Source organism: Notamacropus eugenii, chromosome 4 (assembly GCF_028372415.1).
Source record: "Notamacropus eugenii isolate mMacEug1 chromosome 4, mMacEug1.pri_v2, whole genome shotgun sequence".
NCBI lineage: Eukaryota > Metazoa > Chordata > Mammalia > Diprotodontia > Macropodidae > Notamacropus > Notamacropus eugenii.
Genome location: NC_092875.1, coordinates 190,043,757 through 190,070,469, shown reverse-complemented (window position 1 = coordinate 190,070,469; position 26,713 = coordinate 190,043,757). Strand labels below are relative to the sequence as shown.

Sequence of the window (26,713 nt, the reverse complement as noted above, 5' to 3'; positions counted from 1 at the left end):
ACTCTGACTGGGTGATAACCATAATCTCTGAAATAAGTTTATCAGAAAAAAAAAAGTGTGCTGCTTACCCCTCCACTAATTTCTGTAAAGGGCACAGGTATGATGTACCTCTATAAACAGCAATATCACTAGTCACACAGAACTTAATTGTTCCCTGTTTGTCCCAAGAGGGCCACTTTTAATATCTCATCTTTTTACTTCAAAATCAGAGGAGATTCTAAGAAGGGTCCTGGACCCTTTAATACTTTTATCTTTTAGTCAGGTTTACACCAGTCTGTTTGCAAAAGGAACCTTAAAGACTTGACATTTCGCAAGTGTTATCTGGTGGCAAAGTGTGATGTCATAGAAGACTGGACTTGGAGTCAAAAGCTCTGGATTGGAATCCTGATGCTCACTGTGGGCAAGTCACTTAAACACCATATGCCTCAGTTTCCCAATCTATAAAATAAGTAGGCTTGTGCAGATGATCTTTAAGGTCCCTTCTAGCCCTAAATTCTGTTACTAAATTATCTCTCCTTCTGGCCTGACAGAACAAAAGGAAACAAAGTCACACACCGTTGCAGGGACTCAGGCTCAAAGCAACATAGCCTGAGCCTCCTGAGTTCAAGATACTCTGCTACTTAATTGCATATACCATCTAGACACTAATAGTCCCTAAGAGATCCAGCAATTCTGAGAATTGCCTTGTGTTTGAATTACTCAACCAGAGAATTCAATTTCCCTTGAAGAACTGGCTAGTGACTGGTGAGCAGGCGAGGCTAAATTTATTGCAAGGCTATTTCCTAGCCTGCTTAATCTGGCACATAATGACAAACATGAATTAAGTTAGAGAAGGGAAAGAAAGCTTGGGGTGTTCAGAAAGATACTGTGCAGCTTTAAAATGTTTAAACTTTAATAACAAGGTTTGTAGGAAATATAATAGAAACAATGTGCACATGACATTTAAGAGTAAAATGACTTTTTCCTATAACTGATAGGGTCCCCTAGGTAGCACAGTGCATAGAGCACTGGGCCTGTAGTAGGAAGACTCATCTTCCTGAGTTCAAATCTGGTCTCAAAACACAGTTACTCAAAACCCTGGGCAAGGTCCATAACCCTGTTTGCCTCAATTTCCTCATCTGTAAAATGAGCTGGAGAAGGAAATGATAAACCACTCCAGTCTTTTCACAGAAAAAACCCCAAATGGGGTCATGAAAAGTTAGACATGACTGAAATGACTAAACAACAAAACTCCTAAGACTGTTTTAAGACTGAATTTATTATTATTATTAATGTTATCAGTTATAATGATAATAGCTAATATTTATATAGCACTCTAAGCTTTGCAAAGTGCTTCACATATGATCTTGTTTGACATTCACAACATTTCTGTGAGCTAGGTGATACTACTACCCCCATTTTATAGATGAGGAAATGGAGGCAGAGAAACATGGCTGGGAACTATCTGAGGAAGCCCCCGAACTTGGGTCTTTTTGACTCTAAGTTAAGCAGGTTATCTGCTATGTGTCACCTAGATGCCTCATCTGCAGTAGCAATTTTTTATTAGTAACAGGAATGAAAGTGACACAAAGGTGACACAAAGTATTTTTATACTTTGTATATAACTGTGTAATGTAGTTGGTCCTATGTTTTAATACATCTGTCTTTAAAGGACACTTAAAAGATTGCTTCATAATGGCTATAACTCATGCTTCTAAAGTAAAAAAAAAATGTACAAAGTCTTTTTTGAAAACCCTCTAAAATTCCGAGTCAAATCAGGTATAAAGTTGTTACATAATTTTGGGCAAACCACTTCACTAACCTTGGATTTCTCATTTCCAAAAAGGGGTTAGGAGAGAAAAACTATTGATAAACATTAGATGATCATTCTGTTCAACTGTTTCAGTCATGTGCAACTCTTTATGACCCCATTTTAAGGTTTTCTTGGAAACAATAGATTGCCATTTCCTTCTGCAGCATTTTTTAACAGATGAAGAAAGTGAGGCAAACAGGGTTAAGTGACATGCCCAGGGTCACACAGCTAGTAAGTGTCTGAGGCTGGATTTGAACTCAGAAAAATGAGTCTTCCTGATTCCAAGCCCAGTGCTGTATCCATTGTGCCAGCTAGCAGTAGATGATCCTAAATTTTATAAGGTTTTATGTGACTGGAATTACCTTTTCATTTCTAAAATACCCATTTCTCAATAACATTCCCATTGCCATAAATTGAATTTAGCATCCTAGAAAAGGTCAAGTTGAGTGCAGTGACTTGTTAGACCCTTTTCTTTCACTTTGTCGTAATCTTCAACAGTCAACTCAACTAAAGAGAAAGGGGTGGGGGGAGGGAAGTCTTAAGTCTACCTCAATTCCAGTTTTGCCACTCCCTATTCATAAGCCTTGATCATTTGTCCACTTAACTTCTTGGTGCCTCATCTTCCTCATTTTATAAATGAAGGGACAAATTGAATGATAGGTAAGCTACTTTTCTGCAGCAGTGTAAACAAAGTGAACTTGTACTTAGGAGACCATGATCTGAATCCTTCCTCAGATGCTCATTAGCCATGTGAACAAAGGCAGGCCACTCAGCCTCTTACAAATCCCAATTTCTACTCATCATACTCATTTTATAATGCTGTTGTGAGGAAAGTACTTTGCAAACTTTAAACCACTGCTACCAAAATGAATGATATTGTCCCAACTTTAAAGATGACTATTTTACATGATTCTCTGAGAGAAAACAATTCTAATTGATTCTGAAATCAAAGGCTGAATTCTATAACTGTGCTTTATGCAAGTCCAATCATTACTGGAACTCGGTCACAGGAACACAGGGAAAGAATAGTTTTCTTGTGCTGTGGATTCCCAAGAGAACATTTGATGAAATGGGTTCTATACGATAATGCTTCAATCTACCTTTTCAGCCTCATCCAGCAATATTCTGCTTCATGTAATCCACATTCAAACACCATGGGCTACTCTCTTCATCTATTGTTATCTTGCTCAGTCCCATGCATCTGTGCCTTTCTTCACTCCATCCATCATGCCTGGAATGGACTAGTCATTTCATCTTTTCCCCTCCCAATCTTTACCTGATGAAGGCTTTCCCTTCAGGTACAATTCAGATACCTTCTCTTTAAAACCTTTTCTCTAATTCCAGCTACAAGTGATCTCTCTCACATTTATCACAGGATTCTGTCTCCTGAACTGTCAATTTCCTTTGTATTTTAGCAATCTGAGGATGTGTCTTTTCCTCTATTAGACTGTAAGGTTCTTGAGGATAAGGACTGTGTGATACCTATATTTGAATCCTTAGAGCCCTAAGCAATGTTTTATAAGCTGTGTTCATTAATACATTTTTGTTGAATTGAATTAAAATATTCCAATAAAATTATTAGTAGGAAACCGCAAGTGAAGCTAAAGTAAAAATTCAAGTGAATTGCAGATGATTTAGGGCAACACTAACTGGTCCTTTGAGGGGCAGCATGGCTGATGATAGAATGCAGATCTCAATCTGTGTTTCCAACTTGTTTGCAGACACAGTGTAGACCCATATTACAGAGCCCTTAGAACTAAAAGGTGCAGGGTTATCATCCCGATACAGGCACTTTATCTTTAAGTGCAAGGTTATTTTAAAATTATTTATTTAAAACTTAGAAAATTATTTAAATTAAAAATTATTAAAAATAATTATTTAAAAAATAATCTTGTCCCATCTGATAGCAAAATAAACAAATACAAGTTTTTTTTAAATTTATTACTGTCATTCATTCTGGGCAAAAGAATGCCTGAAAAGTACAATCTAGTAGTAACAGAAATAGCTTTCCTCTGCCTTAAATTATGGAAAAATCTCAAAAATGTTGCTTTTCAGTATCCTTCAGTTATTTTTCCTATTCATGATCTCAAAAAAGAAACTCTTTGCTACTTAGTCCATCAAACTGAGAATGTTTTCCATAATGGTGACAACTCTGGTGAAAGCTTTATTTCTTTCAACTGACACTAAACACTTATCCTTTAGTATTGATTCAATCAGTAGGAGTTCTTAACCTGGAGTCCATGAAATTAAAAAAAAAAAACAACTTTAACCAATGGATTTCAATATAATTGACTTCCTTTGAATTTTAGGTATTTTCATTTATACATTTAAAAAGATTCTGAGAAGAGACTTTATCGACCTGTCAAAGGGGTCCATGACACAACAAATTGATTAAGAATCCCTGAATCAGTGAGCCCCAGCATGACAAGAGACCATTGATTTTACACCTTTCGTTATGCAAATAAGAAAACTAAAGCCAAAGGTTGTACATCTTGTAGATGGAAGAACTGATATTACTTGCTGCTTACTGCCTGTCCTCTGTTAAGTAGAATGTTAGAGAGAAAGATACACTCTCTGTACAACCAACTTGTCTAAACAGCAGAAGTTCTTAACCAGACTTTTCTCTAATGAACAACACTTCTTAGGTGAGATCATTGTTGTTCCATCCAAATTGGGAATGCGTCCTTTCTATTAAAAAGTAAAATAATTTGCCCGTTATGCAATTCTTCCAATAGCCTGAATAATTTGCCTACTATGTGACTCTTCCTATAGCCTGAATTGGTGCAGATTAGTGGGCAGGCATGAGATTTAACAAGGTATGTATACATACCCATACCTACACACATTACAATATTTATAGGAGCACTTTCTGTGGTAGTAAAGAACTGGGAACAAATTAGGTGTCTGTGGATTGGGAATAGATAAATAAATTGTGGTACAAGAAGATAATGAAATAATACTGGATTCTAAGAAAAGATGATTATGACAAGTATAGAAAAGCATTGATAACCGTACATGAAATGGTAAAAAATGAATTAAGAAAAACCAGAAAAACAACATAAAAACTGACTACAACAATATTAAACGAAAAGAACAATAATGAGCAGCAGCTAGGTGGTACAGTGGATAGAGCACTGGCCCTGGAGTCAGGAGGACCTGAGTTCAAATTTGGCCTCAGATACATACTAGCTGTGTGACTCTGGACAAGTCACTTTACCCTAATTGCCTCCAAAAAGAGGAAGAAAAAGAAAACAACAATAATAAAAAACGAAAACTGAAATCTAAAAGACCACCTAGGTTTATCCTGGAATGAGAATCACAGGACTAGAACTTGTGGTGTGTCTTTTGTTCTCGAAAAGGACCATGACATCAGGAAGATGATGCCATGACTTGCAAATGAATTGGATTTAAGTGAGGGAGGGTTGTACAAAATCACCAGCCTCACTTTCTCCTATGGAGCCATCTGGGTCCAGTGACCAGATACAGATTAGGACAACTGGAGGTGGCCCACAATGCAATGGGAGACCTCAACCTTTTTAAGCTCTTTTCAAGTTCTCACTTTGAGTGAGGCAATGCCCCATTCAGTGAGTAGGGCTGTTTAAGAAGTGAGTTAATGAATGGCCCCTTTAATAAAAAAAAAAAAACCTGGGAAGGGAAGACACTCAGGGTTTACCAATATCTAACTAACCAGTAGCATTTTGGGAACCTTCATGTCATGGAGACTCTTAAGAAGGCAATTAAGAAAAATACAGCTGCTGGAGCCTTCTTAGATCCCTAGAGAGCTATCCAGAACTGGGGAAATGGTTCAATATGCCAAAGGGCACAATAGTTTGGGTTGCAAAGATGGCTAATGAGGAGGGGAGGCTAATGGAGGTTCCACAGGTTCAACAGGGGGTTCTTTATACAACCTAGTCACCTTAAATGGCAATGAACCTTTTTTTTTTTTTTTTTTGCTATTTGAATATCTGATAAGATTCTTTTCCTCAGATAGTTTGGGTCTGCCCATTGGCACCACGTTAGGGAAAAAAGGGGGCAATTTTGATTAGGTTTCAGAGATGGAAGGTGCCCCAAGATGATTTGTGGGAAGTCTACTGATTACGACACTTTTTAGACCGCCTTTCACTCAGTTATTACAAACCTCTCTGGTTCTGGAGTCAGATGACCAGCTCTGACATTTTCTACTTGTGTGACATTGAGAGGAATCACTTTACTTCTCTGGGACTTGGTTTCCTCATCTACAGAATGAGGGGGTGGGACATCCTTAATCCTCTGACACATAAAAGCAGGTGGCCAGCCAGATTTGGGCCTCAGGTCATAGTCCATAAACACTTACTACATGCCTCCTGTGTGCCAGGCATTTAATGCTAAGTTCCACGGAAACAAATGTGAAAACAAAAACAAAAAACAAACCCACAGTTCCGGTCCTCAGGAGCTCACAACCTGATGTTGGTTAGGCTTGGAACTTTAGGAATATTTTTTAAAAAAATTATCATAAAATGTAGCTCTCCAAAGGGGAAGTGAGGAACATTATACTGGGAAATGCAGGTGATATAAAAACAACAAAAAATCAGCTTAAATTTTAAAAAACTTATTATCCATATATATGCAACTTAGACAAAGTGCAATCAGTATCTTGTTAATTTTACAATTCTTTTCAGTAGCACAATCAAACCAGATAATTGAGGCCAACCAATTTGGCAATTTGAACAATCTGATTACCTGTCTCTATCATTCAAATGAACCACCTAATTGCTAAAGCTCCCCTTTACAACTTTTTTTTGAGGGGGGAAGGCACAGCAATTGGGGTTAAGTGACTTGCCCAAGGTCACATAGCTAGTAAGTGTCAAGTTTCTAAGGTCGCATTTGAACTCAGGTCCTCCTTACTCCAGGACTGGTGCTCTATTCACTGCACCACTTAGCTGCCCCTCTACTTTACAACTTTTATACCCCATATCGTCCAGCTTCAACAAAAGTCACATAGGAGAAAAACATGCATATTGCCAGATCAAATTTTACAGCTGATATTGCATTTACGATAAATGAAGTTTTACATTTATAGGTTTCCTTCACTAGGGAAGTTGGTATTGAAATATCACATTGAAATTGCCTTATGGAAAAAAACACAACTAGTTTGTACTAATAAGAGACACCACACTGAATTGACTGTATCCTTCTTTCTCTGATGGCTCTCAGATATCAGAATTAACTTTGAGACTTAACCCTATTCTTCATAGTGGTCTGGACCTGTACCTTATCAGCATTCACTCTTCCCAACAAATTGGGATTCCTAATTCATTTCTGTCACTCATAAGACACACAAGTCAGTGAAACCTGACCAGGAATCCTCATTCTTTCAGAGATTAGGAAAATTAATTACTTCTCCTCTGATGCACTGTCTATAGTGCTGAACTAGAGAAAAAGACACAATTACAAAATAACAATAGGATTGGACCAACTACTAGATACGAAGGGTCAGACTTTCTTGTATCCTATACAAACTCCTTCGCTTAAGCTATGTCATTTAAATTTTGAGTTTTTTATTTCCTTTCTACAAAAGGGGCAGCTAGGTGGTACAGTAGATAGTGCACCAGTGCAGGAGTCAGGAGGACCTGAGTTCAAATATCACCTCAGACGCTTGACACTCATTAGCTGTGTGACCTTGGGCAAGTCACTTAATCCCAACTGCCTCATCCTGGGTCATCTCCAGTCATCCTGATGAATAAATATCTGGTCACTGGATTCAGATGGCTCTGGAGGAGAAGTGAGGCTGGTGACCTGCACAGCCTTCCCTTATTCAAAACAAAGTCAAGTGCAAGTCATGTCATCATTTCTGATGGCCTGGTCTTCTTTGGCAATGAAGGATGAAGACACCAAAGGGGAATGATGTTTTCACCATCTACCCAGAATTCAGCTACCATTTTCATAGCGTGCTTACCACGTGCGAGGCACCATGCAAAGTGCTTTATGAATATTATCTCATATCATCTTCCCTACAACTCTGGGAAGTAGGTGCTATTATTATCTCCATTTTACAGTTGACAAACTGAGGCAAAGAGAGGTTAAGTGACGTGACCAGCTCGTAAGCATCTGAGGACAGATCTGAACTCAGGCTTTCCTGATTCCAGTTTCAGTGCTGTATTCACAGTACCGCATTCACTGGGAGTTCATGGGAGAAAAGTACATGGAAAACTGTAAAGCACCATATAAATGTAGATTTTTATTGCTATTATTATGGTTACTGTTACCTATGAAAAGAGATCACTCCGCTGTAGCTCCCTGGCAAAGTTAGGAAGTCAAAGTCACCAGCACAGGGGATTTCCATGTGCTGAATCATACGGCATGAGGTAAAATGATCCCTGGATTTAGAGCCAGAGAACCTAGTTCTCATTTCTTATTGCATGTGACTTTGACCCTCAATGCCTTGACCTTTAATATCTTGATCCTTAATTTCATCATCTATAAATCAGGAAAATAAGACATACGCAAACTGTCTCCTGAGGCTGGTGTAAGGATCAAATGAGATAACATATGGAAAGTGCTGTATAAAAGTGAGTTCCCTCGGCTTCCAGGAAGGAGGAACAGTCCATCAATTAACCAGACAGCAAATATTTATTAAGTAACTGCTATTTGCCAGACACTGTGCTGGGCTCCAGAAACAGAAGAATGAAGAATGAGAAGATCCCTGCTTTCAGTGAGCTTACAATTTAATGGGGGAGGCAACAGGTGCATACCAAATAAATATACATCAGTATGAAGTGCGTAAATACAAACCGTATGTAACAAACATAATTCAGTACAATGTAATTTGGGAAGGAAGGCGGCAGCAGTCGGGGGGGGGGGGGGGATGATGAGAAAGCTAAATCTGTGGCTGTGGCTGCAGCTGCGAGGTAAAGAGGTCACTCACAAACTCCAGAGTTTCAGGACCTTTCTGCATCAGATCATGCAAGTCTTCCCATGCTTCTTGAATTCATTGTTTTGTAAAGCGCACTAGTGTTTCACCACATTTGTGTCTCACAATTTGTTTAGCCATTCTCCAGTCAATGAGCATCTACTTTATTTCCAGTTTTTTTAAAGTGCTACTGTAGATATTTTGTTGTGTATAGAAACTTTCTCTTTACAACTGAATTGGGGCATATGCTTAAAAACAGGACCTTTGGGTTAAAGGGTATAGACCAGTGATGTCAAACTCAAATAGAAATGGATAACTGCTGGCACATTTTGATATAGAAAACCTCAAATTGTCATTATCTATGTTGTACTGTATTTTTATTTATTTTGTTCACTGTTTCTCAATTGCATTTTAATCTGGTTCAGCCCACTTGGGAGCTTTGCTGACTCTGACTTTGACACCTCTGATTTAGACATTTTAGTCACTTTCACAGGAAACTGCTTAACCTGACATTCAAGGCCCTTCTGCAAAGAGATCCCAACCACCCTTTTCAGTCTCATCCCCTGCTATTTTTTCTATAGGAACTCTTATTAATTGGCCAAACTGGTTTAATTTGTGGTTCCCAAGTATATCCTGTGCCTTTTCCCCTCTGGATACTAGCACATATCATTCCTTCTGTCTAAAATGCCCATTCACCATCAAAATCCATTTTATCCTACAAGTCCTAGGTCAAATGTCACTTCCTCTATGAAACCTTCCCTTGATATTCCATCCATAAAGAAATTCAAGCAACATTATACAAAAATAAATTGCAGACAATCTGCTGACCTGCACTGCTGGAGAGTCTCCTTTGTGGTTGATATTATAGGTCCTGACCAAAAAATATATTACTGAAATCTTTTTTCCTATCCCCTCCCCCCAGACCTCACTAGAACACTTTACTCTTTTTTCTGTGCTTATTGCATTATTTTTGCATTACATATATTTATGTGTCAATACATAAGCCACATACTCCTATAAAGCATAAGCTCCATGAAGGTATGTGCCACGTCTTTTCTAAACTATTTTTCTTGCCCAGAGCTCTGAATGAAGTTAGGATTTTACGTTCAGTCATTTTTTTCAGTTGTTTTCCAGTTATAGCTGACTCTCTGCAACCAATGGGGTTTTCCTGGCAAAGATCCTGGAGTGGTTTGTCATTTTCTTTTCCAGCTCATTTTACGGATGAGGAAACTGAGAAAAACAGGGTTTGAAAATGACTTGCCCAGGGACACACAGCTAGTAAGTGTCTGAGGCCAAATTTGAACTCAGGGAGACGAGTCTTCCTTGACTCCAGGCCCAGCACTGTGCACTATGGAGCCATGTAGCTGCCTGGGTGTTTAATAAGCTTGGCTAAACTGAATTTCAGTCTAATGTCACTAAGAGAACATACAGTAGAAAAAGCACCTGATTTGGAGACATAGGACTTCAGTTTAAATTTTGCATCTAATGCTTACTCCTTTTGTGACTTTTAGGAGGCAAGTCTGTCAACCACTCTGGGGCTCAGGCTTCTTATATGTAAAATTAGAAGACTATAATAGATGTTCTTTAAAGTGCATTTTAGTTCCAAATCAAAGGCTTCATGACATCTCATTTCCATACAATGCAGGTCTCCTTTTGGCAATACATCAAAACATGACAGAATAGGTCTTGTGATGCTTCTCTCCATCTCCTCCCCATATATTATACTCATTTCTGCAATGAAGGAAGCAGTTAGGTTGTGCAGTGCATAGAATACCAGGCTTGGAGTCAGGAAGACCTGAGTTCAAATTAAGCCTCATACATGTGCTAGCTATAGGATCTGTGCAAGTCACTTAACTTCACTTTGCCTCAGTTTTCTCCTCTGTAATATGGAAATAATAAAAACACATATTTCCCAGGACTGTTGTAAGGATAAAATGAGATAATAATTGTAAAACATGAGTTGCCTCAATTTCCTCATCTGTAAAATGATCTAGAGAAAGAAATGGCAAAGGACTCCAGTATCTTTGCCAAGAAAACGCTATATAGGGTCATGAAGGGTTGGGCATGATTGAAACAACTGAAAACCAATGACAAATTGTACAATGCTTAGCACAGTTCCTGGCACATAGTAAGCACTATATAAATATTATCTATTATTAATGAATCATGGAATTGCAGAGCTAAAAGGGGCATTAGTAGTTTAATTGCTCATATAGTAGTAAAGGTTCAGCGATGTTAAGTGGTTTGTCCAAAGTCACATATCCAGTTAATGACAGAAATAAGACTAGTCCCCTGTTTTCCTGATTTTTCTCAACCCACTGCTCTTTCCATTATGCCAGGGACATGTGAATTACTTTGGGAGACCCGTCACTTATTCATTAAAACTGTCAAATTTCTTATAGCTACATCATTTATACTTTATGTAATAGGTCAATAAAAAAATTGAACATGTTCCATCAATTCTTAAGCCTCAGCCAAGAAAGTGAGAAGTAAATAAAATTTAGGTTTTCATGATTTTGAAAATATTTAGTTATGATTCTTAACACTCATAGTGATAATAGTTATCAATACTAACAAGCAAATTATAGGAACTTTGAAGGAGGCTGGAAGTCATTTGGCTGCATGACCAACATCCAGAAATAACACCTTCAGAACCAGTGTCAAGATATTGCCACTAAGTTTTTGTTGCTGGCAATAACAAAATAAAGGTGACAGGAATACTCTTCTCCTTTCTAATTGAGAAAGGGAAATGAATATCGAAAATTATTTTTAAATGGTTTATACTGTGAATCCTATCAAGTTTCCAAAAGTGCTTCATAACTGAATTAGGAAGGGCTAGCTTACTCCCAGCTGGTTTCATAATAGTGCGATGATTCAAGCTGTTTTCATATGACTCAACAACTGGTCAGTTTAATAAAAGATAAAAAGTCACTAGGGAAAAACATACGTCAGGCCAATGGATTGGTGTCCTGTAGATAAAACACAATAAAATGACTTGAGTTTTCACTTTTTTGGCCTCATACAGACAGCTTAAATAGCTCCTAATTTTGATACTGAGGATTGTTGTTGCTCTAAAAGAACAATTATTAAATTTAACATTTTTCTTTTTTCTCCCTTAAGTGAAGGACAAGCTGTGCTAATGCCCTTCTTGGACTGAATGGTGAGGAGTTTCTCTCAGGTTAAAGAGTAATTTAAATACACCATTTGGTTCATGTTCCGTCCAAATAGAACTCAGAAGATCTAATCTTTTCTAAACCTGCTATTTTCTTCAGCTTACTAGAGCCTTCTAATTGAAGTTATTATTTCTCCCTTTTATGTGGTCTTCTCTGTCAATAGACTATTGAGCATACGGTAAATTAAGCCCAAACCAGGGGCCAAACACATTGTGGCAGACGTTAAGTCACAGACTTGCTCCCTCCTCCCCCATCTTTTTTTTTTGTAGTACACGTGAAGCAGTTTTTAAGAGTTCGGCACAGGATTCAACATGATGCACATTTGTGTCACTTATTTAATATAACATAAAAACCTGCTGGCCTCTCATATTACCAGCCTGCTCAATCAGGTATGTCAGCTCTTTCTAGGCAACAGGTGTGTTCTTGAAACAAAGTTCAACCCCCATTCTTGGATTATGGGAAAGGCAGCAGCTGCAAGCTTAATGCTCATGACACATGGCCTATAAGACACAGAAAAAATAAACTAGTTGTTCAGAGTGTTAGTAATACACAGATGGGTTATGGCAGCCTGGGTTTTCTGCTATGGATGCACAGCCTAAACCTTCAAGAGAAAGGTTTTGTATTTTTTTCAGTTAACAGTGAGAAATGTATATTTATTTTTAAATCTATTCCGTAACAGCATGATTATCTTTTAAAATATCCCCTCATCTGAAACATCATATACATAGATGATTGTAAAATTCTAACTGATGTTTGGAGGGAAGAAAGTATTGATCATCAAGGTCATCTACATAGTGACAACTCACTACAAATATCTTATATATATACTTTACATGTAAGATACTTTAAAGGTCCTCAACGTTCTCCAGCAAGAAGTTTTACCTAAACCTTTTCATGGTAAGAATCTACTTCTTTTGACATTGAGGAGAAATTGCTGATATAAGGTTTTATAAGCGTACTGGGTAACTGAAGCATAATGCATGTTATAATATTAAAATGACATAAGAATTACTCGAAAGGACTACAAGCCATACAAGATTAACAAGAGTTACAAGACTTCTAAGCTTAGAATCTCAGTTCTAAGCTTAGAGCTCAGCTTAGAGTCTCCTATTTGGCAGGGTTGAGATCAATGCGATTTAAAAAATGTTTATTGAATGCTGACATCCCATTTTTTATGTTAATCTCTCAGATACAACCACGTCACAGAAAGTGAGCAACATGATGATTTTTTTATCTCTCAGAATCCCTTATAAACAAAAAGCCATCAATGGACCCAATGTAATACTTAAATTGCATTATACTATTATTGGAGTTTCAAAGGGAACATGGATCTGATACTGATCCTTCCTTCTATTCCAATTGTTCCCCCAGCTAGAACATTTTAACTTAATGAAATGAGGGCAGTGATAACAATTTTACTCTCTCAGGTATAAATGCACCCTCTTTTAATGAGTATGAAGGATTATAGAGATATTAATTAAAAAGCCTGTAGCCACAGCAGGAACCTGAGATCCCCTGAAAGGTTTATATTGGAAATCACAGAAATGATCGAGGGACTTAGAATTAGAAGGAACATTGGAGGCCAATCACCTAGTCTAACCCTTTATTTTACAGATGGGAAAACTAAGGCCCAGAGAGGTGATATCCGAAGCTTATCTGCATTCACAGTCATCATTCAAACAGGATAGTCATCATTCAAACTCAGGTCCTCTGACTCCAGATCGAGGACATACAATTAAAGAAGGTGTAATTAGGAAAGGATGTACAATCAGAGAGAATTCTTTCCATTTTAAAACCAGGAGAAGATTCTTCTCAATATGTGTGCTGATGCCATACTTACATATCTACTTGCTGCGTTCACTTCAAATTCTTTATCAAAGCAACTCCAGCCAGTAATTTTATGCACAATTGGCTAGAATGTTAACTTGAAGCATTAATATTGAGAGCCAGAAAGGACTTAAGATAACACTTCATCCCTCCCACCTCCACATGCCTTTTTAAAAAATTACAGATGAGAAAAAAGAGAACCAGAAACTCATTAGAAGCATAATTAGGACTAGAATCCTAATTTCCTGACTCTAAGTCCAAAGTCCTCTTCACTTCACCTCACTGCTCCAAAGTAGAAGAGAAGTAATGATTATAAACATTTTTGCTGCCTTCTCTGCTCTCCCCCTTCCACCCACTAATCTTTTAGCTGCTGTGGCACCCTTAGGCAAAGCTATGTGTGTTTATTCTTTTTGAGATTTACAAATGAAGGTAAGTCAGAAAAAACTGCCATGGATCCAAGACAGGTGAGTTGTGTTTTTTTTTAACTTAGTCTCTCCAAGCCAAAGTTTTATTTGAGAATCAGGTTTCTAGTTGCATTTAATGCTACTGTTAGTGTCAGACCTGACTGGTTGCTGGGAAATCTATAGGTAGACAGATGTCTGAGCTACAATCCTTATAAGCACCTTAAGCAGAGAAAACAAAGGCAAAAGAAAATGAAGGCTCTAGTGAGCACATTTATTTCTGTATTCATGTGATTCCTAGATCAAATTTGCAGCAACTTCAGTCAAATGCCAACTGGTCAGTAGACCATTTAAAAATCTGTAAAAGCTGGAAACATGTAACAAAGAGCAGCAACACAGTGACCCTCTTGGATAGTGCAGGATAAACATCGAAGCTACTAAAAGCCTGCCATCTGAATCAAAAGCATTTAAACACTCTCTAAGCTAGGGACTCTAAACTTGGAGTTTGTGAATATGTAAGTGATTTCCTTTGTAACCCTATGTAATTTCTCTTATGCACTTAAAAACATGATTCTGAGAAGTCCGGAGCCATCACCAGACTGTAAAAGGGGTCCATGAGACAGACAAGGTTAAGAAACCCTGCTCCAAGACCATATTATGAGATGGTCTAGAAGCTTTAAGATAGCTTGATTTGATTCAGCACTGGCTTACTGCTATACTACCTGGGGAACAGAAGAGTAGTGGGACAGTGGGGAAAGGACAGAACAGCTGATTTAGCTGTCTCAGCTAGAACAACACAGAGTCCTTTCAGGTTTAGAAAACAGATAAAGTAAGAAGTTCAGTAAAATTATTTCCATTTTGCAGGTAAGGAAATAGAAACAAAAAGGCGAAATTGTCACCAAACTAGTAACTGTCAGAGCCAGGAGGTGAATCTGGATATTCTGATTCCAAGTGTAAAGCACATTCCAATACCACATATTGCTATCCTCCTCTTCTTTCTCCTACAACTATCACGACTACTGCTGCCACCACCACCATTACTAACTCATCTATAGAACTCTTTGTATACGTTTTCTTATTTGATCCTCTCAGCAACCCTGAGGGTAGGTACTCTTATCTTCCCTGTTTTTCAGACTGGAAAACTGAGGCTCCAATAGGTCCAGGGTCACAAAACTAGGAAGTGACAGAGGGAGGATTCAAACTCAGGTCTTTCCCATTATAAGTCCAGAGCTCTATTTATGGAACTAGGCTTCCTGGAGTTAAGCCCAGCATACTAAGAGGAATTCAGTGTTCAACAAGCAGTGGCAATCGTTACCCAAGCCATTCCCTTAGTATTAAGCAAGAAAAGGACAGAATACTCACGTGAGCCTCCACATCTCCAGCCAGGATCTTACTGTTCCTCAGAAACTCAGCAACCATGCCATTCATCAACTTATCAAAAGCTTCCACTGAGGGCGAAACACCTTTGAAAGAAGGACACTTCATTACTCCCTGGTGAGCTCAGGGAAACAGCTGTTACTCTCCTTCCTTAGATACCAGGGCTTAACTCATCTTGTTCATGCAATCATTCATTTACTCCCTCAGTATTTACTGAGCACACACAAGGTACATGACTGAATCAGGCAGTACAGCTTAGGTGAACCATAATACAATTATTTGTTTTCATACTTTTCATTTTTCTCAGTGACAGTTGTAATCTAGGGGCCATAATAAAGCCTTAAATACTCACTGCTAGGTCACTCACTTAGGGAAATCAAGGATTACAGAATCATAGAATCATTAGATTTTAAGAAGTAACAATCAGTAATAATTAGTTTATTGACTTGCTTATTTTGTGCACCATGGGTGGGTGTGTGAGAATGTGTATGTGTATACTTAAATACTTAGGTGTTAGCAAAGATATCACAAAAAATGTCATAATGGTTCAACTAGCAATGATCCTAATCATCAGGTGAGGATAACTGTGAATCTGAATGACATAAGGGTTAACTTTTTTTTAATTACAAGGGTTTTTCATCTTGGATGTTTCTGTGAAGTCCCTTCTGAAACTCAGATTTCTGTACGTAACACTAAAAAACTCAGTTTGATAAACACCTCATGAACAATCAATATTCCACAAAAATTTTATTTCTTTAAGACCACATTAATTGTCCCTGAGAGAAACAATATCTGTTTCTGCGGTCCTACTTGTTTGGTTTTTTTATTTAACTTGCAAACATCAAATAGAACCCTTCTCTCCTGTACATAGCCTAAGAACTCTTGTTCTAGGTGGTTCAGTGTCTTGTTCATGTTCATACAGATAATAAACCAAGAAACTTAAGATCTGAACCCCAATTTTGTGACTCCAAAATCAGGGTTCTTTCAATTATCTAACAGTAACTTCCTAAGTACAGTTCATAGCCTCTCCAGGTTCAGCAATAGATTAGATTAGGAATTCCTTACCTGGGGCTCACTGCCTTCTGCCTCAAGGGATCATGGATAGGTTTCAGGGAGACAATGAATTTTTATGGGAATATTTATATTTCCAATTATTAAAAAACATTATTTTGAGAACAGTTCCATAGGTTTCACCAGACTGACAAAAGAGTCTATTACACAAAAAGGTTAAGAATCCCTTCACGAGATGGTCCTTTCCAGCCCTAATAATTCACGATCATATAATATTCCCACTTATTAGTACCAGCTCCCAAATTCCTTACCAAATCTTTAGCAACTATTAAATAAATCTATGTTGCCTTTGTGAGAAGGTTGCTTGGTGGAGCTGCAGCATGCATACTCATTAGGGTTGGAATGGGGGGACGGGAAGTTGCATTAATTTTCTTTAGTTTCCCTCATAAAGGAAAGAACAATGAAAACTTGTTTTCTAAATAATTATTACTGTAATCATTTTTAAAACTGTTTTTAGCTATAAAACAGTGTAATTAAATTACATGTGTACATTCAAAATTAATTAGTGGAATTTTTAAAGTAAAGGAAGTATTCTAAATTATACTAGGCTTATTACTTCTCCACTCCAGTTGAACTCCGAAGAATCTCTGTGGTTCAGAGGTAGCCCTAGATTCTTAGAGGCTCTGCTTATGGGGAAAAGACTATCAGTGTGTGTTGGCAATGGATTGTGAATGGTGGCTGAGAGAAGAGAAGATTTGTACAACAGCTGTTGTGGGGAATAAGATAAAGAATTATTAAGAGTAAACTGGAAGAACTGTATTCAGAACTGAGTGGATAGCTGGATCAAAGAGTTGTCATTCATGGTTTCATGTCAATTTGGAAAGAGTTCTCTAGGGGAGTGCCCCAGGGATTTACACATGTATTGGTCAACATTTATATCAGTGATTAGGTAAAGACACTGAATAAATCTTTATCAAATTTTCTGAAGACACAAAAACTAGGAGAGATACCTAACACAAAGGATGGATACCTCAGAGTCCAGCTCTTTCATTTTACAGTCAACTTAAGCCAAGTGAGGGTGATTTATCCAAGGTAACCCAAGGGGTAAGTAGCATAACCATGATTTAAACCCAAGATGGCAGTCAGGATCCAAAAAGAAATCTCTACAGGCTAGAACACTGGGCTAAATCTATTAAGATGAAATTTAATGGGGATAAATATAAAGTTTTATACTTGGTTTTAAAGAAGTAACTGCAAGGACAAGAAGGAAGTGGCATGGTTAGACAGAATTTTGAAGGAACCCTGGGATTTTGGGTGACCATAAGTTCCATATGACTCAACAATGTGATGCAATAGTCAAAAAAAAATTAGGCTTCATTAAAAGAGATATCACTTCCAGGAATATGGAGGTCATAGTTCTACTATAGTCTGCCATAGTTAGACTATATTTGAAGTGGGTGCTTCGGTTTATGAAAGCACATTGATGAGATGGAAAGCAACCAGAGGAAGGCAATCAACATGGTGAAGAGCCTCCTGAGTTTATACCATATGAAGACTCATATAAGTATAGCCTGGAGGAGATAATAGTCCAGTTGGGGGAGAGGGCACATGATAGCTTGTTGTCAAGTAAATACATGAAAGAGCTATCATGTGGAAGAGTCACTAGGCTTTTTTATTTTACCTCAGAAAGCAAAACTAAGACTAACAGATAGAAATTGCAAAGAGGGAAATTTAGGCGAAATTTAAGGAAAATCTTTTTATCCCCCAAAACAAGTAAGGTTATTTAAGTGGGATGTGACACCTCAGTCAGAGTGAGTTCTCCCTCAATGGAAGTCTTCAAGTAGAAGTTGGATGATAACCTGTCAGATAACTTGTCAGATGATAACCAATGCAACTTATCAGGTTGCATTACTGTTTTTTCCTGAGGATTAGATGTGTACTGAGGTATCTTACAATTATAAAACCATGTGTTTCTGTGATTATTGAGCAGCAGCAAGAGCCCATGTGGGGCAGTGTCCCACAAATCTATAGTAGGTAAAGTGACCTTGATCTCATGACCTTTCTAATGACTGTAAGAAATTTTGGAGAAGAAGCAAAAATAGGGGAAGTTTCCAAGGGATGAAGATTTCTCTGGTTAGGGATTTCGAATCATCATAGTACCAAGGGAATTTTTTTAAAAAAAATTTTCATTGAAATCTTTTGTTATCCTCCAAATTTTCACCAGTATTCCTCCCTACTCCTAGACAGTTATCCTATGTAACAAATATTTTTTTGAAGAAAAAGAGAAACAAGAAAAAAGTCAGTAAAATTGATCATTACATCAAAAAAGCATCTGCAAATACATGCAATGTTCTAGACCCACAGAATTTTCCCTTCTGCAAAGGAGTTGGTGGGGAGATATCTTCTTCTATCATGTAAGTCTTTCCATGCTTCTCTGTATTTATCACATTCATCTGACTATTCAACATAATAATATGCAATCCTATTCAGGTACCATAATTTGTTTAGCCATTCCCCAGTTCTTTGCTACTACACAAACTCCTGCCATAAATACTCTGGTGTATATGGAGCATTCTTCTTATCACTTATCTTCCTGGAGCATTATAGCTCACATTTACATGGCACTGGACTTTACAATTATTATCTCATTTGGTCCTCAAAATAACCCTGGGAGGCAGATGCCATTATTATCCCCATTTTACAAATGAAGAAACTAAGGCAGACAGACCTCTTCCTGACTCCCAACTCAGCACTTTATCTACTGTACCACCTAGCTGCCCCTAGTATATGACTACCAGTGGAATCTTTGGGTCAAAACATATGGATATTTTAATCACTTTATTTGCATAATTCCAAATGTAGCAAGGGTTTCAAGAGCATTAACATTAAAATGGCAAACCAGAGGTTTGAGGCTAGGCATCGAGTCAAATGAAGCCCAAATATCTGTGTCTGTCTGTCCCCTCCTCGCCTTCTCTCTTTCTCCAGATGTAGAGAGAAACACAGAAAGACAGAAAGACAGAGATAGAGATAGATGGAGACAGAGACAAAGAGAGACATACAGACAGAGATACAGAGACACAAAGAGCTAGAAACAGAAAGATTGAAAGTCAGAGAAATGGAGATGGAAAGAAGGATGAAAGAAAATACTGACAGTCACAATAAGGACAAAGAAATTGTGAGTGAGAAAGTGGGAAAAGTAGAAGAGTAGTAGGTTATGGTTGGAAAATAGTAGACCTTAAAACTTCTATATGTTGGAAGTGGTACAATTCTGAGATGTTGAGATCTAACATATGACTATGCTGGGGTACAGCTAAAATGGAGTAGAGGAAGTTGTTGAGGTTAAGAAGGTTAAGAAACTCTCTGGTGTCAGAGTAATTATTAAAATACTGAAGTTTTTGAGAAAGCTATTGGGGAGATGGAATATCAGATATGAAATACATAAAGCAAATAGGTAAGCAAACTGTTGAATAGTTGTCCTTTAGAAACCTGCTTTGATGAACAGATGATAATGATTTAGTGCATCAATTACACACAAGGTGATTGCAACAGTTTATTCTCTTGGTTAATCAGAGAGTCTAAACATCTACCCTAAAATCTTGTTTAATCTACTTTTTTCCTTAGTAAATCCCTTTTTTATGGAGAGTGAAAATATTCAGTTCAGCTTAGTCCCTGCCTGAGTAAGTGTGGTCCAATTAATGAAGTTTTATCTTATTCAATGACCTTTCAGAATCACCTTGTATTTAGTTTTCTTCTTTTTTTTTCTTTTGGGTATTCTTGGTCATTTGCAGTCAGCTATGTATCTTTAGAGAATGTCTTGTGATCACCTGAGGTATAGAGCAGAATAATGAAATATGCTGAGTATGAGACAATATGAAAATATTTTCTTACAAGTGCAGATTAACGAATCTCATGTACCAACTGTGTAGCTAACAAAGACACCTAAAATGAAACCATAGATATGTCTCAATTGATGCAGAGAAAGCTTATGGCATCCTGGCAGATTTCCCTTAAACAACGTTCCCTTTCAATTCCCTCAAAGCCATTTCTATTTTCATTCTGTTCAGAATAAAAAAAAACGAGCCTGCACATTTGTGCTCACACAGTAATTTTTGTCTCTGGGCATGTAATACAAGGCACAGGACTAAGTAAGTCTGAAATTCTAGAAGCACTAACATAAATCTTGCCCCGTGAAAGCTTTTTCTGACCCCCAAAGCTTTTCTCAATCCAAACTAGCCTGAAATATTTCCAAGTGGGTATGACATGGAAGAAATTTAAAATGTGACAAGGAATGGTTGCAAAAAAAAGAATTGGCAATGACTTAGAGAATTTGAAACATTTTATCATATTACTAGACATAATGCAATTTTAAAATGAATTATATATTTTAAAAAATTTTAATGTTTTTAAGGAATAAAAATCTATTTCTCTTTTTTCTCTCCTCCCACTGAAAGCAATAAAAACAAAACTCTTGTAAACAGATATGCATAGCTAAGAAAAATAAATTCCAGATTTGGTTATGTCTAAAAAAGTATTTATTGGTCTCATTCTGTAACCTAAATCCATTACCTCTCTGTCAGGAAAGTGTGTAGCAGAGTTCAGTAGTAGTCTCCTGGAATTATGGTATTGATCAGAGTTTTTAAGTCTTTTAAATTTGTTCCTTTTAACATGTTTTCATATACATTATTCTGCTGGTTCTACTCATTTAATTTTGCATCAGTTCATACAAGTCTTCCCCATATTTCTCTGAAACCATGCTTTTCATCATTCTTGTGAACCAAAAAAAGTATTTCACTATATTCATACAGCATAATTTTTTCAGCCATTCCTCAGGTGATAAGCATTCCCTCATTTCCAGTTCTTGCAACCGCAAAAGGAGCTGATAAGAATATTTTTGTACATATGAGTCCTTCTCCTCTTTTCTCTCATCTTTTTAAAGGGGCCTGAGGCCCTGAAATCTTAATAGCATATTTGCTTATAGAGTAAACCAACTTCACAAGGTCAACTAAAAGTAATGCTGAAATGCTTTAAAAGGAGGCTAGTTGCGGTTATTCAGAATGAATGAGGAATCTATCTTTTCTCTACCCTTACCGGAAGGGCTTGTGAAAAAAGGGAAAAGTGAGATAAAGTCTGTGTTTATTTTGTAGCCTGTATGAGGTAGTTACTTTTTAAACTCCCTGAGGCTTGCAGCTCCTAAGCTTAATGATTTGCTTTCTTAAAATTTCAGATGGAGAAAACTATGTTTCTTTATGTTCTGACTCTGACAGCTTTTCTTTCTTTTTAAAAAATTTATCAGAAGTCATATTTAGTGCCATATGGAATATGTAAAGGGAGGAGTAAGTGGGAAGGGTAAGGTAGATTGCTCAGTTCTCAAACGAGGTAGCAAGGGATTCATTTGTATGACAGGATGTAAGTTCCATGATAGCCCTTGGTCCTACCTCCGTTGACTCCATTTACTGTTCCACAGTCCCCATGAGGCCCAGCTGATCCTGAAAACAACGACTCTAGGCGGATGACAGCTTTCTCCAGCCTGTCCAGCAATCCCTGTGTTTCTGCCATTCTGAAAGGAAAATGAACAAAAATGAATGCAGTATCAATCTTGATGAACAGAAACTTAGTTTTAGAATTTAAATGGTAAGAAAAACAATCAGAACTCGAAAACTTTGCCAATAGCTTCAAAAGGATTTTCATACATCAAGAAAATGTGCAGTTTAGGACACAAAAGTCTGAACTGGGGGGAAATGTGGTACATCTAGTCCATTTTCTATCCACCTGCCCCGAACCAGTCATAATAATTCACCATTTTACCAAATACTTGTTTTGACTGATTTTCCATCATAAACTAATTTTTATTTACAGATTATGTGGCAGCCAACACCTACAGCATTTCTCAGTATTATTTACAGAACTAAGAGGCATCAGGTTGATTGCTGAATGAAGAATTGATGGTGGTATCTGGGAGGTCTGAGGTAAGAGATATAAAAGGTATTTTGAAATTAAAAACCTCTAGAGTTTAAAAAAATACATCTCTACAATTTTAAAAAAACTTATTAGCAGCTTATCTGTGGTCAGTCACTTAGAGTCTCAACTGTGGCCACATAAAATTTGTTTCAGGGAGACCAGAATTGAAATCCTCCCTCAAATATTTACTAAATGTATGCCCCTGGGAAGGTCATTTAACCTTTCTTAGCCTTAGTTTTCTCATCTGTAAAATGGGGGTAATAATAACATCTAACTCCCACAGCGGTCATGAGGATACAACACAATGCTTTGTAAGCACTTTGCAAACCTTAAAGCATTATGTGAACGGTAATTACTGCTGCTGCTACTTCTTTTATGGTTGTTATTATTTCCTACATTCATGTCAAAAGCACAGAAATTCAACGTTGGGAGGGAAACAGGAATTCATCTCGTCCAAACCCTTTGTTTTACAGATGAGGAAAACTATGCCTAGAGAAGTTAAGAGACTAGCCACTATTGCACAGGTAGTGAGTACGTGTGAGAGCTGGTAGTAGGACCCAGTCTTTCGCTTCTTTATGGACTGACTACATCTTGTATATTGACACTTTTTTGGTGGTTGTTAAGCAGAAATTTGCTTCAAGTTTTCTTTCTTAATTTGTACTAACTGATCTATTAACATCATATATTTCCCTCTCCAGTAAGGTCAGAAAAGGAATTTTTTAAGAATTATCTAGCCTTAGACTCTATTCTACTAAAAGATCTCCTGCCTTAATTTCTTTCTGTCTGAACATGTTTAGTTCCACCTCGTGCAATTCCATTAAATTGCTCTAGGACAGTAGTGTCAAATTCAAATAGAAATGAATTATTTCTGGCCATGTATTGACTTAGAAAACCACAAACTAACAGTACGTCTTGTATTTTTGCTCATTTTGTTAAACATTTCCCAGTTATATTTTAATCTGGTTCTGGTAGCACTCAGGAGTTTTACAGGATGTTAGTTGCCTCTTCCTAGGCAACTCTAAGACTACAAATTGTAGTGGAGAAGGTGCTGACCTCTATTACCGGGCAGTTTCCTCATCTGGAATTTTTCTCTACCAATGAATCATAGCCCTTATTCTTTTCTCCTATCCCTGAAAATGTTCAGTTCAATTTAACAGGAATTATTTCCATTTCTTTCAAGTGTATCTTCTCATTACAGACAAAAAGATATGACCACATTCAAGGTACTTCAGCAATTTATGAAAAAAGCAAAATAATCTTGTCTAAACTATGACTTCCAAACTGGATAAGATCAAAAGATTATTTTCAGTACAGATAATAATCATAGTCCTACATGTTATAGAAAATAGTGTTCTTCATCAGACTGTGGCAAAGCAGATCAGTCAAAGTTATATCCAATTTGGTCACTGTCACATAAACAAAACCTGTGTTCACCTCTTATTTCAAAACAGTCCAGCTCAGAAGCAGTGTCGCAAATATTTTGTCTTACTAACTGATAAGGAGTGCATTCATGTTGCTTCCAATAAATCATTCTGTTAAGTAAAAGTCCTCAAGAGACACCAAACCAGCTGGTAACCCTCAAGTTTAATAAACTACATCAAACTAAACAGCCAATAGCAACTTGTGGAACATTTAGAATGTAAATAAAAGCAAATGTCTCCAGGGACTGATTTTTTTAAAAAATATATTATTAGATTGTATACATTCTTCTTTCTGTTGATTATTTTAAAGTAGCTGGTAAATAATGAGTTCTTTGGTTTAAAATACCCACAAGGGTAATTTTTTTTTCTTTTCTCTTCTTTCTTTCTTTCCTTCTTTCTTTCTTTCGCAATACTGTTGGTTGTAAAACAAAAACTGGTTTTTAATCAGGATGGGATGGAAAAGTTTGGGAGTGCCCAATATCCCTATAAACTGGTTATGTAGCTGCCAAACAATTTCAAGGAAAAAAAGGCATTAAATACCCATCTAAAAACATCCTACATACTCCCCAAATTTAAAGAGTGGACAAGGTGGGGACCTTCATATGCTAGTCCCAACCATTATTTCAATAAGGAATCCTTGGGGAATCAAACAGGTCAATGGAATTAGGTCACCACTCAGAAGACACTAAAAACAACCCTGTTATCAACCAAAGCCTGGAGTGAGAGTGCTTCTTACTTTCAAGAACATAGAAACTTCCTTTTACAAATGGTGTAATGCAATGTATTAAATACATTATCCACATGCAGCCCACAACTTTACTGAGTGTTGCAACAGAATCAGATTAAAAAAGCAACTGGGAAATATTTGACAATATAAATAAAAATTGGAAAATATTAATATGTGATTTTCTAAGTCAAAATGTAGCCTTCAGGAATCTTTATGTATGATTTAGTGGCCCCTGCTCCTATTTGAGTTTGACACCATGAATGTAAAGCCTCATTCTGAACCAAATGAGGCATTCTTGTGCTGAAGGGTAGTCTATCCCATGAAGTCAAAACTTCATATGCAATAGAATGCAACTTTAATTCTTCCAGGAATGAAGTGATACATGCGCTTCTCTCTACTTTTTATTCCATTGGTCTTACATTCCCATTTAGTTCAACCACTATGGCCACAATTTATCATTATACTTTTAAAAGCAAGGTTATACTTATGAAACACACATACAACTTTGTTCCTTCTTGACCAAGAGCCAGATGGTAATCAGATATGAATGGCGGATATCACTATCTATTTTGAAAAGTCCTCTACTCTGCAAATGTGGTAGTGAGGCTTTCAAAATATGGGCCAGTGCAGATTGCATTGCTGAAATTAGAATCTTATCCCAAGAGCATTCAGAATTAGAAAGCTCCTTCGTCTATTCTTTCCCTTTACACGTCAAAGCTTTTGCTTCTGTCTCATTCGGAAAAAAATATTTTTAAAAAAGGAAGATAACTGAATCCTTTACGTAAACTTTATGAAAGGGAAATGGGTATCTGTGGGCAGGTGAAGACCATTGGAGAAATGACTAAAGCTCCCCTAATCTTTTAATAGTTGCCCATCTGTTTGCAGTTGCCTGAACTCCATTGCTTAACCTGCCAAATGCTGCAAAAAGCTAGCCCGTGACAGGGGAAAAAATACAACCTTTAATTTTTATAGGAAGAATACGTCCCCCTACCCTCCGCTGCCCCTCCCCCCTAGCCAACAACCACAAAATGTCAACCACCCACAGAAGCTCAGACTGCCAGCTGTTTGGGAAACACTTGTTTCATCTCATGCTTAGGACTGCTTGCTATGTTGGAACCTTAGACAGTCACACTGTTACACCCTCACTATCTCTGATAGGAACTCTGTGTAAAAAAACACAAAAGGATCTATAAACAAAAGTAGGGTGGGGGAACAGACAAGTTATCCAAGTGAGGACTATAATCCTCTGAAATTTGAAAGGCCTCTAGAAACTCAGATGTTTCTAGAATACAGAATGAGGAATACCAGTCGCAGTTGTATGGCTGTATCGTATGGCTGTATCTTTCTGTGAGGTCAAAAATATATAGTCCATTCTAGAGCAGGGTTGGAGGTGCACTCTGGTTTAGATTTAGAGTACTGCAATGAAGCTGTATCCATAGGTAGCGAAAAAATATTCCACAGAAATATCCGTACTGATGGAAGGGTGTACTAATTCTACAGAAAGGCGTATCCGTATGCTCAGTGTGATTCAGCATCTGCTTTCTGTGACTATCAGATTCCGGTGGCATAGATTCAGAGTTGGAAGGTCATTTAGCTCATCCTCTCTCATTTTATACAGGGGGAAATGAAAGGTCAAGTGGCCTTTCCAAAGTTACACAGGTAGTAAGTAGCAGAGCTAAGATATGAAACAAGATACCCTGTTGCCTCTCACTCTCCAATTCTCTTTCCCTCTATATTCATGCCCAGTACTTTCATTGCCCCAATAAATAAAAGGAAAATAACATCAAGTCTAGTACCTGTTCATAGAAATCTTCCCACATTTCTCTGAATTGGTCATATTTGCTGTTTCTTACTATACAATGCTATTTTATTATACTCATATAATATAGCCTCTAAATCCATTCCCCAACTCACTTTGTTTTCAGTTCTTAGCTACTACAAAGAGTGTTGCTGTTCTGAGTATTTTGATATATAGTAGACTCCGTCCCCTGCCCCTTTTATCTTGGATTTCTTTGCAATACATACATACTAATACAATTGGGGAGGGGGGGAGAGGGGAAGCAATGAGTATGAACACTTGTCATTTTTCTTGCAAAGTTCCAAATTGACATGTAGAATGGTTAAAACGATTCATAAT

At 37.3% G+C, this 26,713-nt stretch overlaps 1 protein-coding gene across 1 annotated transcript in view; it reads right to left on the bottom strand.

The window, feature by feature from the left end:
- Positions 1–26,713, bottom strand: part of CAP2 (cyclase associated actin cytoskeleton regulatory protein 2) — a 165,567-nt gene that overhangs the window by 114,863 nt on the left and 23,991 nt on the right. Inside the window, exons 2-3 of the mRNA XM_072603923.1 lie at positions 21,906–22,027; positions 15,445–15,545 (exon numbers count right to left, since the gene is read on the bottom strand). Of these exons, the coding sequence (XP_072460024.1) occupies positions 15,445–15,545; positions 21,906–22,026 (222 nt within the window). The 5' untranslated portion in view covers position 22,027. The remainder of the gene's footprint in view (positions 1–15,444; positions 15,546–21,905; positions 22,028–26,713) is intronic.